The sequence below is a fragment of the Montipora foliosa genome, chromosome 13 (genome assembly GCF_036669935.1).
Source record: "Montipora foliosa isolate CH-2021 chromosome 13, ASM3666993v2, whole genome shotgun sequence".
Taxonomy (NCBI): domain Eukaryota; kingdom Metazoa; phylum Cnidaria; class Anthozoa; order Scleractinia; family Acroporidae; genus Montipora; species Montipora foliosa.
This window is the reverse complement of record NC_090881.1, coordinates 34,327,317-34,341,630: the sequence shown is the minus strand read 5'-3', so window position 1 is coordinate 34,341,630 and position 14,314 is coordinate 34,327,317. Positions and strand designations below refer to the sequence as shown.

At 38.5% G+C, this 14,314-nt stretch overlaps 1 protein-coding gene across 1 annotated transcript; it reads right to left on the bottom strand.

Annotated features, from left to right (window-relative positions):
- Positions 1-833: 833 nt before the first annotated feature.
- LOC137982712 (homeobox protein PKNOX1-like) lies at positions 834-12,339 on the bottom strand. The gene is made up of 5 exons (XM_068829853.1): positions 12,249-12,339; positions 11,730-12,117; positions 8,714-9,445; positions 4,610-4,686; positions 834-2,825 (listed from the first exon to the last, which is right to left on the bottom strand). The coding sequence occupies exons 2-5, from the start codon at positions 12,105-12,107 to the stop codon at positions 2,108-2,110; spliced, it is 1,905 nt and encodes a 634-aa protein (XP_068685954.1). The 5' UTR covers positions 12,108-12,117; positions 12,249-12,339; the 3' UTR covers positions 834-2,107.
- Positions 12,340-14,314: the final 1,975 nt, after the last annotated feature.

The following is a 14,314-nucleotide window of genomic DNA, read 5'->3' as shown; positions in this document are numbered from 1 at the left end:
GCAGAGCAAATGGAGTAGATAAGTGTTTCGGGCTTTAGTGTGGAAGAGCGCAGGTCCAAACCCCAGTCTGGCCAACACTCAGGGTCAGAAAATAACTACGCAGAAAGTGTTGTCTAATGTAATCTCATCTGAAATGGTTAGACTTTCAACTTGAAGTCTCTTGAATAAGGACTACAAACCATAGGCCCCATCTCACATAACACAGTCTCCCATTAGTTAACACTGTGGGACATAAAGAACCCATTCACTGCTCATGAAGAGAAGGGGACCCCCCGTGTCGCAGTATGCCCTTCTTTCACAAGCATGCGTGGGTGGTTCAGATCAAAATTAATATGGACTGATAGCGGCTGCCAGAGTCGCCTTTACAGACTGACGTCTGATCTCACCCCGGAGATATCAGAGGTTTCATTGGAAGCTGGCCCCCCAGCTGTATACCGCCATCTGTTTGTCAGAAATTTTCCTAAGATGGCTGATAACTCCGCCCCATTGACGAGTAAAATCGTCTGGCATAAGACAGAGTAAAATACTACATGTAAGTTTGGCCAGTTTAGGCATCAAAGGATTGATTAGTTTACAAAAAAAACAGGTTCTTGTTTTTTCAATGATAACCTGTTCAAACGGATTGACCACAACAAAAAATTTTTGTTGTTGGTATGATCGATAGCAATGGATAGGTGGGTGAAATCAGATAATGCCTTTGCTTCTACGTCTTCAAGCTAAGCATTAAATGCTTAGCAAAAGCAGTCGTCAAAGGGATAAAGTGCTACTGAACTGAGCAATTGTGATCATGATTTGACCTATAATTAATTTAATTAAGACCACGAAAACTTGACTTTTCATGTTCAACTTTTTTAATCAATGCTTATCACGGTATATTTTTTTAAATTTCATCATTCACTCCCTTTGACATTTTATCTTGCATTCAGGAAAAAATATAGTTACATGAATATCTTGAGTATTTTAGTCACTTGTTAATAATTTAACAGCAATATACAGCATAAAATAATGTACAATATAAAATTATAACTACATTACACTAGTATTTTCTCTGTAAAAACTATCCTTCCAATTTAATATTATTGTTAACAAGCACAAATCAATAAACTTAGTCTTCGTGCAAGGAGGAAAAACTGCTGCATTTTAAAAACAAACTTCACCAGGATGAATTGACTTGTAATGTATGGGGAATCTTAAATTGAAATTGTATGGACAATGGGATAAAGACTTACCCCTTTGTTATGTCTATAAGGTAAAGTGATTCAAGTCAATCCAATCCTTGTACTTGCCTGTTTATAAACATCTTCCTTGGAATGAAAAAGCCTTGAAAAATTACTCAGTACCAAACTCAACACAAATCTGTAAATTGCTGTCAATCATTATCGTCATGACAACTAAAACTAAATGGCACATGTCAATCAATGAAGAGAACACAAGCTAAATGAAGACAACCGCTGTACTCTTACCAATGAGAATCCTGAATAATAATAATAATCATAATAGAGCGAATTTCAATTGAGTGTCCTAAAACCAAACCCAAATTAATTACTTTGGCCCATCAAAAAGGACGGGGACAAACCAGTAAACCAATTAAAACTTGAAGTAATTACATGTAGCTGACACAAAGTACGGGAAAATGTGCACGCTTGAGCCGCAATTGCTTTTCAATCCACTTCTGATAGGTTGAAAAAGTGGTGCGAAAACTTTGAACCAATCACTGAGTGAAGTAATTCAAAACCAAAGTAATTCGCTAATTACTTTTAACACTCAAATGAAAACCGCTGTACGTATTATTATTACAATCACTGACAAGTAAAAAATGACTTAAAAAGTTAGTTTGCAGCATTGAAATTGTATTGTCATTTTTCAACCAATAAAAGACAAAGGCATTTATTATTAAATAAAACTGTAACCTTCTTTGAGAAGCCAGTAATCAAGTAGATTCCATCTTCTGAATTAAATTAAAAGCAGTCATTCATCTGCCAATGATTATTACGACCACAAGTTGCCAACTGCAAAGCAAACTGGCAAAGACTTTGTCTTAAGATGGCCGACTAACAGAACAGGTTGCTGCAATAGGGCAAAACATGAGCCATCCTGGTTTAAGATCTCAGTTTACAAGACTTCTGGACACTGCAGCGCTGTCCATTGGAAGTGTGGTGACACCAACTAAGCTGTCTTGAACGTTTGAAATACCAACACTTGAAGCAGGCACATGATGCGGAGAGCCAACAAGATTACTTTCTCTTCCCACCATAGTTCCATTTTGAACCATGGTAGGTAGAGGTGAGTTTTTGAGGGATGGACTGCCTTGTTGAATGTTACTATACATTGGAGACAAATTCCTAACAGGGACTGATTCCACCTGGGAGGACACCACTGGCGAAATTATGGTTTGGTGTGTTGTGTTAGCTGATGAACTTTCTGATGCCGTCACTGTATTGATGTGACTAGCAGATGCTGGTAATGTCACAACCACCACTGTGGTTGGTGTGCCTGTTTGTTGTTGCAGAGTAACAGTTCCTGGTATTACTGTGGTTCCTTGTACATTTGGTATGGTTATAGCAGTTGGTAGAGCTGTACCGGGCGCCACAGCAACTGCAGTACCATGAGGAACCGTCTGCATTTGGACAGCTCCTTGCATAACAGCCTGCACCGTGACAGGGGCTGGTGCAATTGGAATGGTACTAAACTGACTCGGGACAAGATTCTCAGGCCAAAATCTCTGAGCTGGTCTACTTTGGATTTTGGATTTTTTGGCTTTAGGTCCTTCTGGGTTGCTTGCATCCAGCATGGGTTGTAAAATTCGACGTCTTGCATTGATAAACCTACACACATAACACAAATCAAAGTCTGTCATAGGTTTCACCAGTGATAGAAATGGAGTCATTATCAAAAGAGCTTGTGACCCACCATGACAACCAAGGGATATGCTAATTGGGTCTTGAATTAAATTCACCTTTTATTGCAATATAAAAGTCAGAATTGCCAACAGTCATTTTGTTCTACAACTTAGCTAGTGACTATTTATTTTTCTTTGGATTTCAAAACTATGTTAACTAAACAGTAAGTGGCCCAAGTTTTAAGCCTTGATTTGAAAAAGATACCTGTTTATTTTAACTGGAATTTTCCTATGTAATGGTCCACCATTATCAACTTTAAAATCTTGAGAGAGTTGGATCGAGGAGAAAATGACGTCAAAGACTCACTAGTTTAAGAATGCAATGTGTGTGTACGCTGCTGAATTAATATGAAGCATGGGAGTTTTGAGCTTTCAGACCTTTAAACTCGTGTTTTGCATATGCAATAGGGTGCATTTAGTTCATTAAACGCTGAAATTTTATAAAGCTAGTGAGTCAATGACGTCACTTTTCCCTAGATCCAACCCTCTGAGGTCCAATCGGTCAGTTTGGAAGGTGAGTAAAGGTGGACCGTGAAATCCAAAACTTAGCTCAAAGTAACCGACTTAACTGATTAGAGTGTAATGTGAAGTGCTAAGTATCTATCCCATATGAACCATGTGAGCGTTAGCCCTACTAATGGAAACGGGCCCACACAAGAACAGAGAAAAACTCTGACCAGGGTGGGAATTGAACCCACGACCTTCGGGTTAGATCACCGCTGCTCTACTGACTGAGCTACAAAGGTCAGACGGGAGCAGGCCGTGGTAACTGAAGACGTTAAAGTCACAGCAATGAACATGTACAATTACAAGGAAGGGCTAAGTTTTTACAAACGTTGGCCGTGTAGCACTTATATTTGAACAAACTTACACTCAAAGTAAACTGCCTTTGGATAAAAATCAAAGCTTAGAATTTTGTCAGTTAAGTGTTAAGCAATCACACTTTTAAAATCTGAAGGAAAAAAGGAAGTGATTTTTTGATCATAGTAGGACGTTAAGAACAGCAATGCAAAACAATTTGTTACATTGGCCAGCATTGGGACAAAAACTTTTCTTTACCCAACATAAAAAAATTCAATCTTGCACACATTCCATTCAACCAAAGGTTTAGAGCTTTCTGTTCTGAAATTGAATAGACCAAATTGGCTACCTCAATGTTGTACCCACTTCAAACCCTTTAGGAATACATGCATAACATTTTGTTTCACTGGAACGTATTTCCATATCACATAAATGTGAATGCTACATTATAATGCAAATTCAATACACAAAGAATCTAAAATTGGGTACAACATCGTTTCAACATGGTCTGTGGAACAGAAAAAATATTGAAAATTTGAAAATATAACAACACCTTTCAAGCACACCCTCTAGTTTTCAGAAGACTGGAACAACTGGAAAATTTCATTTACAAGTCCAATATCCTAAACTGCCTCTTTTTCACTTAAACCAAACTTATCTTTATACCCATGGATTTGATTGACTTGGAGAGTTTTTTAAATCAGCTGATGCTGTTCCATTTGCCACACGAAAGTTTAGGAGTGCCAAACTAACAATTTTTTTTGTTTCAAGCCCATCATAATGATTAATCTGGCCTTTGACCAACTCAAGGTCTAGTGTTACTGCTAAAATGGTTGTCATTTGAATAAAAGCAACAGTTATACTTAGGAAGCTTTGAATTTGGCCACTTCTGAAAAGGTAATCACTTACCAGTTGTTGACCTGCAGTATTGTCAAATTGGTCTGTGCAGCGATGGCTCTCTTTTCGTCTTCTGTCGGGTATGGATGCTGAAAACCAACAATTCCATTTTAACTGTAAAGCCCAATGTACATGTAAGAATGCAAAAATGAAGGTACTAATCCTGTTACTTGCTTGTTCTATACGTTATAGTGTACATCAATGCTCATCCTTGCTGTTACAGGATGGTAAATTTTAAATTAAAAGGCTTTTAATGTTACTATGCTTATCACTCAGCCCCTCAGAGTGGGGCAATGGCCTCACCTTTTGAATGGTTTTTTTTGGTACTCAAGTCAATTTACATATATATTTAACTAACATGGGTGATTGTCTTTTTTTTATTGTTCATGAATTCTGTTCTGACATTCATACATGTATTTTTGAGCTGTAGTAGTCATTTCCTATGCTACCTCTTTTTAACTACAATCAAAAAATAATAATAATTATTATTATGCCCTTGTACTTGGAATCAACCAGATGAGGCTATTTGACCAAACCACATGTATTCTGCAAGGAGGCAGAAGTTAATACAGTAAACACCTGCATATAAGAACAAGTGGATGAAGAAAATCAGGCTGAAATTTGGCCAATAAAGCACCATATACAGTACCGCTCAAAGGTAAGTTGACAGTCTTGACGAGATCCTCGAAACTCGATCCTCGTGTCACGAAGGTTGAGACGTTCAAGTTTTGAGACGTGAGAATCGAGGCTTGAGAATCGAGAGTCGAGAAAGATGAACTTTGTAATCTGCATAAACTCAAAAAGAACTCGAGAAAGCAATTTATGTCTCGCAGAAAATAAAAATTCCGCCAACGGAACCTTTGTACGCAATATTCATGTCGACTCTAAGCAAGCTTTCAATGTTCTGGGCCCACGAGAAAAATATTATCTTCATTATCCTTCTGCATGGAGAATAACAACGTCGTGATCTTATTTATTCACTTGCTCTGGAAAAAATGCATCCCATCTGGGGTGGACACAAACCCCAGCACAAACAAGCAAAATGACCATGCATATGTAATTTATCAGAGCAATAAGGAGCCTCATTCGAAAGTCGGCATTGTAATATCAACAAACTGGACTTCTGAATACAGTAACGCCTCTTTCCTATCATGACAAAAGCTGAAACTTAATCATATAAAAGACGATTGGTCAATTATAGTCGCAATTGTGCTTGCTTGTTTTGGATGTCAAGAGACTCTAAAGAGAAAATATAACATGCTCTAACTCGCACTGGTATACGCAGTTATTGATGTATTAGCCGCCAACACCACGACACAATCAAGTAAAGGTGAAAATCTTCATTTGTATGTTATATGAAAGCTTGTCAGATACATTTACCATGCGCATAACTGACACAAATAATGCACCCATTATTTTTCAAACAAAAAGTATTGTAAAGTGAAGAGGCAGTGCATCAAAACGAACCGGCGAAGACCACCTGCCTTGCGCTTGAATTTCATTATTATATTTTCGAGCACTTGTAAATATGCCTGCAGTATCTGATTCGTTCCTACACACTAGAACTCTAGAAACTATCCTTCTTACTTTTGAAATATTCTCTAATGACTTCGTAAATAGTTTAAGACTAAAATACACTGTGATCAAAAGTCAAAGCATTGCGTGACATCCGCTTAAGGGTAACTTCGTCCACTAGTGAAATTTGCATATGTCAACGTAAGCAAAACTTAAAACGTTTACATTCCTGTAACGCAACTGCCTTGCAAGACGACTTCAAAAATCAACAACAAATGTTCAAAACAGCCTCACTTTATTTGAAACAAAAAATAGTGATTTACAAATATGACCAATAATGGAATGGGAGCAGCGCAAGAAGCCCGCAACTATGTATACTCCTTGCGAGCTCCTATCTCAAGACTTTACCCAAAATTTGCATGTTTTCATTTTAACCCACATTCTGAGGATAAAAGAACGAGTGCTCGTAGTCCATCGTAACTTTAAATTCAACTGAGTTCTGGGCAACAACAGGCTTCTTTCTTTTATTCAACTACCGAAGAAAGTATACACAAAATGCTCGCGGCATTACATTTTCTTTGCTTAAAATCAGTATTGCTTGTTATCAGGTTTTAAGTGTTATGTCAGTGATCAGGGTTGTATATAAGAGCCAGCAGCCGGCGAAGTTCGCTGGCTTCTCTGTCAGGTTTCGCCGGCTACTTTCATTGTTTGAAGAGTCAAGACATGTAGAGGAGGTGATGTTTATGAGGTCTAAACTACTTGGGCTCAATACAAATAAAAATTTGCAGTGCCTATCTTTTGTGAAAACACAGACTCAAGGGCAGTTTAAAAACGTTATGCTTGAGACTTTCGTTTTGAAAAAATATTGCTGCGGTGGCGGGAAAGTAGGGACAATATGATTTGTTGTCCGCCATATTGGATTTCGCTATCTTTAAACAGCCACCGATTGTATCCTACCGGAAGGAAAAATCACTCAAGGACGTTTTAGTCCGCGCAAAACTTCCTTTAATCACGCCGTAATCATAAAAAAACTTGTAAACAAAGAAACACTTTCAAAAGGTTTGTTCTCAATCCAGAGGGAAACTTACATATGATGTTCTGCTAGCAACACACTCAGCCTGCGTTCACGCATCTCTTACCACAACTCAACTGAGGAACAAAACTAGCCCCTGATCATTCACTAACCGCTCCTTCGTTTTCACTTCGAACCTTTCAGTTGATCATTTATAGCGAACGTAGAAGCTGAGGACTCGTAGACTTTATTTAAACACTTGAATGTAACGCTCCTCGGAGTTAAATCCTACTTGCCCGCGTAAGTGCTCGTCCTCTCGAGGGCATCTCTACGCTTCAACATGACAACGAATCTTTATCCAACGTCACTCTTGATCAACTCTCACTGCTTTACGGAACTCCTAAACTCTTCGGGAAAAAAACTACATCACTCTTAAACCGCTCGAGTGATTTTCAATTTTCGAAATTACTACAACCAAGTTCTGCAAGCATATTTTCCCGCTAATTACACAATGGAAAGAATGTGTGTCATCTTCACACCTAAACAGGATCGAAACATCCTTTACACCATTGGCCAATTAGTATCCTCCAATCAGCTTCTTAATTTAACAACCAATCAGAAGCCTTTGCTGGTCTAGTCCTTCAAAGTATGTGCCATGTTTGCAAGTTGTCAAGTGGCAATATTTGCCAGGCTCGTTAGCTCCAGCAAAACCACCAAAAAGATACAAAAAATATCACTCAACTTTTTGTTTACAGGGTTGTATTATTGAAATGTCACTTCATCTTTCTTTGAGTAACATGGTTTTCATAGTATAATTGCAGCTTGATTCATCCCTCTAATGTTTGAGTTTCATGGCCCAAAATGCCAGGAAATGCATTTTCCGGCATTCAGTTTTCAAAAATTTTCCGGGGGAGCTACCGTCTACTTTGCAAAAAACTCTGGCTACTTAAAACCTTAAAGAAAACCCTGGTGATCATGTTCAAGTTGATTGTGAAGAGAGCTGTTTTGTAAATGATCGCAACAGATTATTCATTGATCCTTTGAGGAAAGGAACGACAGGGACTGTGTGCATATTTTGTGAACAGAACTACTCGCACTTAATATCCGACTCGCTTTTTCAACGCATGTACAACACTCAAGTGCGCTTTGCTTGCCTAATTTATTTCTCGCGAGATCGGTCAAGCATCGAGCTCATTATTTTTCTCGACTCAAAACTTGAAAGACTCAACTCGCAAGTTGTTAAACTCAACTAGAGACTCGATTCTTGAAATTTTCGAGGATCGAGAATTGAGTTTCACGACTCACAAGTGACTGTCAACTTACCTTTGAGTGGTACTGTAAATAAGAACAGATTCAGCCTGCTAAATAAAACATGTTCTTCATACAAAGGGTATTAGGATCAGGAAACAACACAGTATAGTAACTTATATCAAAGTACTATGGTGTTCAGGACCATTACAAACTATAACATCTATTACAAAACAGCACTGTATGTTAATTAACCCTCTAGTTTATTAAACCTCTAAGGTTTAATGTTAATTAAACCTCTAGTAATAAATAATTTGACAATAAATAATTTCTTCACATACCACTAGATGTTGAAAAAGCCATGTTTTCATGATATTTGTGGCTTGTTTTGGCAGCACCCCTCTTCTTGTTCTCTTCTTGTCTGTAACTTCCGTGGGAGAGTCTAGAGCCGGTAGCGGAACACTCGAAGGAACAGTGATTTCTGTTGGTGATTCATCTCCAGAAGACAATGCCTGGGGGCGTGATGGTGTGACAGTTTCGATGGTTGGGGTACTTACATAGGTTACACTTGGTGACACCGAACTATACGTCACTGTTGTTGGCATTGAACTGTACGCAACTGTTGTCTGCACGGCAGGTTGCTGTGCTACTGGTTGAGGGACCTGTGCAATAACAATTTGCTGACCAGGGGTCACCCCCTGGGGAACATAAGTCACTGTTGCAACTTGTTGTTGAAGTGGAGTGCCAATGACACTGGCAGCTGGAGTAACATTGGTGACAGTGCAAGGTGTTACAACTGGGGTGGTATAGTATGCAATCTGTTGCTGTTGTTGTGCAATAAATGTTGGCTGTTGAGCTTGAATTGGAGTAGTTGGTGTCTGCGGTTGAACACTTGAGTTCATCACATTCACTGCAGGTGCGTATGGTGTCTGTAATGGACTGCGGAGCAAGTTTTCACTTTGCATCTTGCCTTTAAGGCATGCTATGTAACGTTGGCAGAAATCCTTGCAAAGTTCATTTACTTTTTCGAGCTCCAGAAGATGGATTCTAAGGACCTGGATTGCCTTCACCATCTGTTGGAAAAATTTAACATCCACATTTAAAATAAGCTGTGTAACATCAACAGAAGCATACATTGTAATTTTCAAGTCCCCGTAATTAAATGTAAGAAACACTAGTCATAAGTGAAACCAAATTCAATGTTGCTTGACTAAGGAAAATAGTACAAAAGGTAACCCTTGCAAATAATTCAAATCACGTATACAACTTTTTCCTGAAAAGTGAAGCATTATTCCCATAGTTCAGGGTTACATTATTACTCTTGGCCTAGACTAAACAAACCCAATACTTGGGAGAATGGTATCTGCAAATTCTTTCAAGTTCTTTCTATGAGAACTCCCTGAATGTCTCCAAAATCAAAATCAAATCATCTTCTTAGTTGACTTTGCAACCAAAAGTTACAGAAAAATTGTGTGCTACATGTAAACAGAACTACAACAAACCACATTTAACAAATAAACTGTCCACAAAGAAAAGAAACACTTGACTCTAAATGCATAGTCTGAAATTTCAGCTGTCTCCTCCCTAGCCCTAGAGGGCACAGGGGAGAGAAGTTCACTCTCCCACACCCCCTAGCATTGGAAAGGAAAGGGCTGAAATTTTAGACTACCAAATGCAGTAAATCAAAATAATTCTCACAGGTAAGGACGCCTTCTGATTCCTCAACCAAAGACCCTTTAATTATAAGTTTGCTCTAAAGATGCGTCCTGTGGGTTACTTATTTTTGGAACTTGAGGTTAATGGTGACTCAGTTACTCCATTTTGTATATTTATATTAAATGCAAAAAATAACTTGGGCTGCCCACCAAGAAATGTCTTGAATGAAACTAACTTTTACGGTGATTTAAATGTTAGAATGAAAAGGACTCAAGAAAGCGTGGTAAAAATACTTAAGCCTTGTTCAAACTCAACGTTGATTATGATCACCTGAAGTATATATCAGGCTATCATACTCCATTCAAGTTTATTCAATTATGGTTCTGTTCACATCTGTGAAAATTCAAATGCAATACGCAGGGTAACCCTCGCAGTGTGAAGCAAAATGGCGCCGTATCACGTGGCTGCCACGATTATCGTCACCATCGTGTGCTTGAGGCGAGAAGAGAACCAAGGATAGCTTCTGAGAATAGAAGAAGACAAATTCAAACCTTCGCTCCATATAGCGATTAAAAGTTTCGTCTGCTCATACCACCACATGCTCGCCATTCTGTTTAATTACGCATTGTAATTACTTCAAACAACCCCTTTGAGGTTGTAATTATAATCCAGTTATAACCAGGGACTGCAATTAGTTGATGTGAACCCATTTCATATTTAATTTGATAATAATTAGTTAATAATCGAGGCCTAATGTGAACACGGCTTTAGTGTAACCATAGGACAAGAAATTTTTCTCAAACTGATTAAATATCGATCTACACAAAAGACAGAATAAATTGGAAAGACAAAGTATTTACATATGCAAATGCCCCAAATATTCCATTTCACTTTATTATTTACACCAAATAATTGAGAACACGTTTTTTCTTTGCCCGCTTTCAATAAAACATTCATTTTCAAAAACACAGACAAGAGTCCGTAACAAATAAAACTAACAACAGTTCGATCTTCTCTATATTATGAATTTGAACAATAAGCTTTGCTGCGTTCCGTGCTATCTTAGGGGAGACATGATGTGGCCAAAATTTTAATCATCTTTACATTTTCCCAGCCATTTCCACTTGAAACGAGTGTGAAATATTGAAATTGAATGAAATGTCAATTTGAAATAATGATAAATGGCTTTCAAATTAGCGTCTGGTAATTTAACTTTGTATTGGAAGGAAACATGACAAGGACGACGAGTTTTCGGAGCGCACAGAATGGTTTTTCCTTCTGGTTTCTACTTAACCCAATTAAAATTGCCCAAATGGATTGAAGAACTGTGACACACACTTATGGAACCCGCTACATAACCCAGAAGAAGCAACTTGTCTTTCTCTAAATTTACCCGCCCATTTCCACAAGCAAATGCGTGAAAAGATGGCGGGTCATAAACAAACCGAAAGATCGCCACTGAACGTCTCGACTGCAAACGCAAGTCATCAGACCACGTTAAACATCTGCGAAAAATATATCTTATTTGATACAATTTAATCCGTTGAAATATCCAGTTTAATACTGGAAAACGCTTTTGGGTTTAAGTCTGGTAAATCCTTGCGTTTGACGTTGTGAGGTTCTTTAGGAAGATAAAAATGAAACCGTGCGCATTTTTTACTTAGCGTTAACACTCAACGATCAACAAAGCTGGTTTCTCACCAAGTTATCAAGCTCACGATCGTCGGTGTAAAATGGCTTTCCCTCCCGGTTCATCTGCAAGATGCCATTCTTAATTTCGTGGTCGAAAGCGTTAGCAGGAGTTGCTTCGCAAGTTTGTGTCGATTGTTCGCACTTTTCGAATAATCTTGCCAAAAGTGGAAGCAGCGGATGGCGGTAGATTGCTTGTTTTTCCGCTTCCATGTTTGTGATCTGTTGAATATCGACCGCTTGAACAGCCAGTTGGGCTTCTTCGTACGTCGGGGGCATCTTCTCGGCTTGTGTCTGTTGCATGGAGATACTTCCATAATGCGATGTACCAGCAGGATTTTGTTGACCTTGAAGCATGTGTGGTTGCACTCGATTCGCAAGTCCTTCCATTCGGCAGCGTCTACGAAGAGAGCAGAAACAACAAAGTTATATTCTGCAGACATTTTGTGCTATCGATCCGACAGGAACACCTAAATGAAATGGTAATCAGGACAGTGTTAATGTGTTTGTATGGGAGGTTGAAAGACTTACAATTGGTCACTATTAAAAAGAAATGCACGAGGCGATGGAACGGCGACGGTGTCAGTCACTCGTCAACGTCAAAAAACTCTTTTGGTGCGGCCTTGCTTCGACTGATTGACAGCGCCTACGGACTTATTTTTACATAATTACGCATTGTTTTCATGCTAATTTATACCTGCAACTCACTGGGGAATAATTTGTCGTATGCATAATTAATGACTACTTTCATGCTCGGTTGAGGTTAGGCCGCTTGAAGCCGCTCGAAGCCAATCAGAGCTGTACTGATAAACAGCGTTTGCACCAAAAATGGATTTGACTGAAATTAATTGAAGGGTAAATGTGTTTTTTCGTGAGGCTACCGAAACGGATTGTCTCAATTTTTTTCCTCTGAGGAACACTTTTTCACATTCCACAGAAATTTGAAATTTTTGTATGAAAGCGGTGCCCAAGTAGAAAGTGGGAGGTTCCTTCGAAGTGTTTTGACAAAAAACGTCTTTTACGGGTGTCTTGAAACAAAATTTGTGGTTAGAATACTGTGGGCGTACTTATACTCAATTACAGACATGCTAAAGTCAATATAAATATTTTCCCTTCAATTGCCTCGCAATATGCTGCCTCTCAACATGACATCAATAATCCATGAAATGAAATAAGGAGACCTCAAGGAATAGAATTCTTTTATTCGGGGGACCATATTAACTTTTTTTTCAAATGTTCCGTTAACGTTCTGTTGACTAAGATTTTCCACGGCACCCCAGGTCCCACTGGGTGATAAAAATATTGAAATATTGGTTGAGCGTCGACACACCGGAAGGATATATTGTTTATTAACCCTTGAACTATATGACAGTCATTCATTAAAATAAATTATCACAAACAGCGAAAAGACTACGAAACAGGTCCAAATGACATATTACGAAATTTAACGAAATTCAGCGACGTACTGGGAACTCGCAACCAAATCAAGCGAGAAACGTACAAATAACTTCTTGAAACACTGAAGGAATAAAACAGCAAATACACAAAGGAGGTACGGCAGGGACGGGAAAATTCAAGAAATTGAAACGGATTGTAATTGGACTTTTTGAAAACAGTTCAGCCTAAGAATTTTTCAAAGCAGTTTATTTCTGTTTTTTGCAACTTAAAAACTCCCCTCCGACAGATCTTTTTTGTTACAAATCTTTGAGTTGTGTTGTGTTTAAAAGTAATTTATGGGTTAATTTGCATAGCGAACAGGGGTGACGTAATTGGTAAAACTACACAAAACCAACCTTGGTGTCCTAGCGAATTTGGACCCCCCCCCCCCCCCAAGATTTGGACCCCCCGGTACGGTTTATTTGACTCAGTTATCGAGGCAGAGGTGTAAACTGACCGATACCGTAAAGCATAAATCTCTGAGAAAAAGACTTCAATCAGTTAATTTTTCAGTAAAGATTTTAAAACATTCGTGGCGGCGTTTCGTAAAGTAGATGCGACAGCGGACCGCCGCACTGCCGTAATACGGCCCCTTCACTGCGAATTAAAGCATCTTCTCCGGCTTTTTCTTAGTTTCCAAGTTGCGATCCTCTTATTCTATTAAAAAAGCTAATCTTTTCACAGCTTTTTAAGATAAAGAACAAAATAATTGGAAGGTTTTATGCCTTTAAGTATCTTCTCTTTCAAGATACGCAGAGAATTACGGCACCCGAAATACGGCCGGAAAATTGCAGGGCTTTCGAGAGACGCGCCGCAGATAACTTGAGATTTCGCAAAGATGGCCCAAGCACAGTGTTAACTTCTATGTGAACTTAAGAGAGCTTGAATATGCATGAAATCACTCAATTTAATAAAAGAAAATCGCATTAATGGACCCCACTTTAATCCTCTTTCGGAAAGCTGGCGCCATTCTGTTCACTGTTTTGAAATATATTATTTAACTGAAGTGCTATATTATGTAGTGATGGTTTATTTTTCAACAACTACCACCATTTATTTTCCCTTAAATATAAAATTAATACAAGAGAGACGAAATTAAACGTTTAGGCAAAAAAACTACTCGAAATAGTGAAAAAAGAAAACAAGCTAGTAGTTCCATA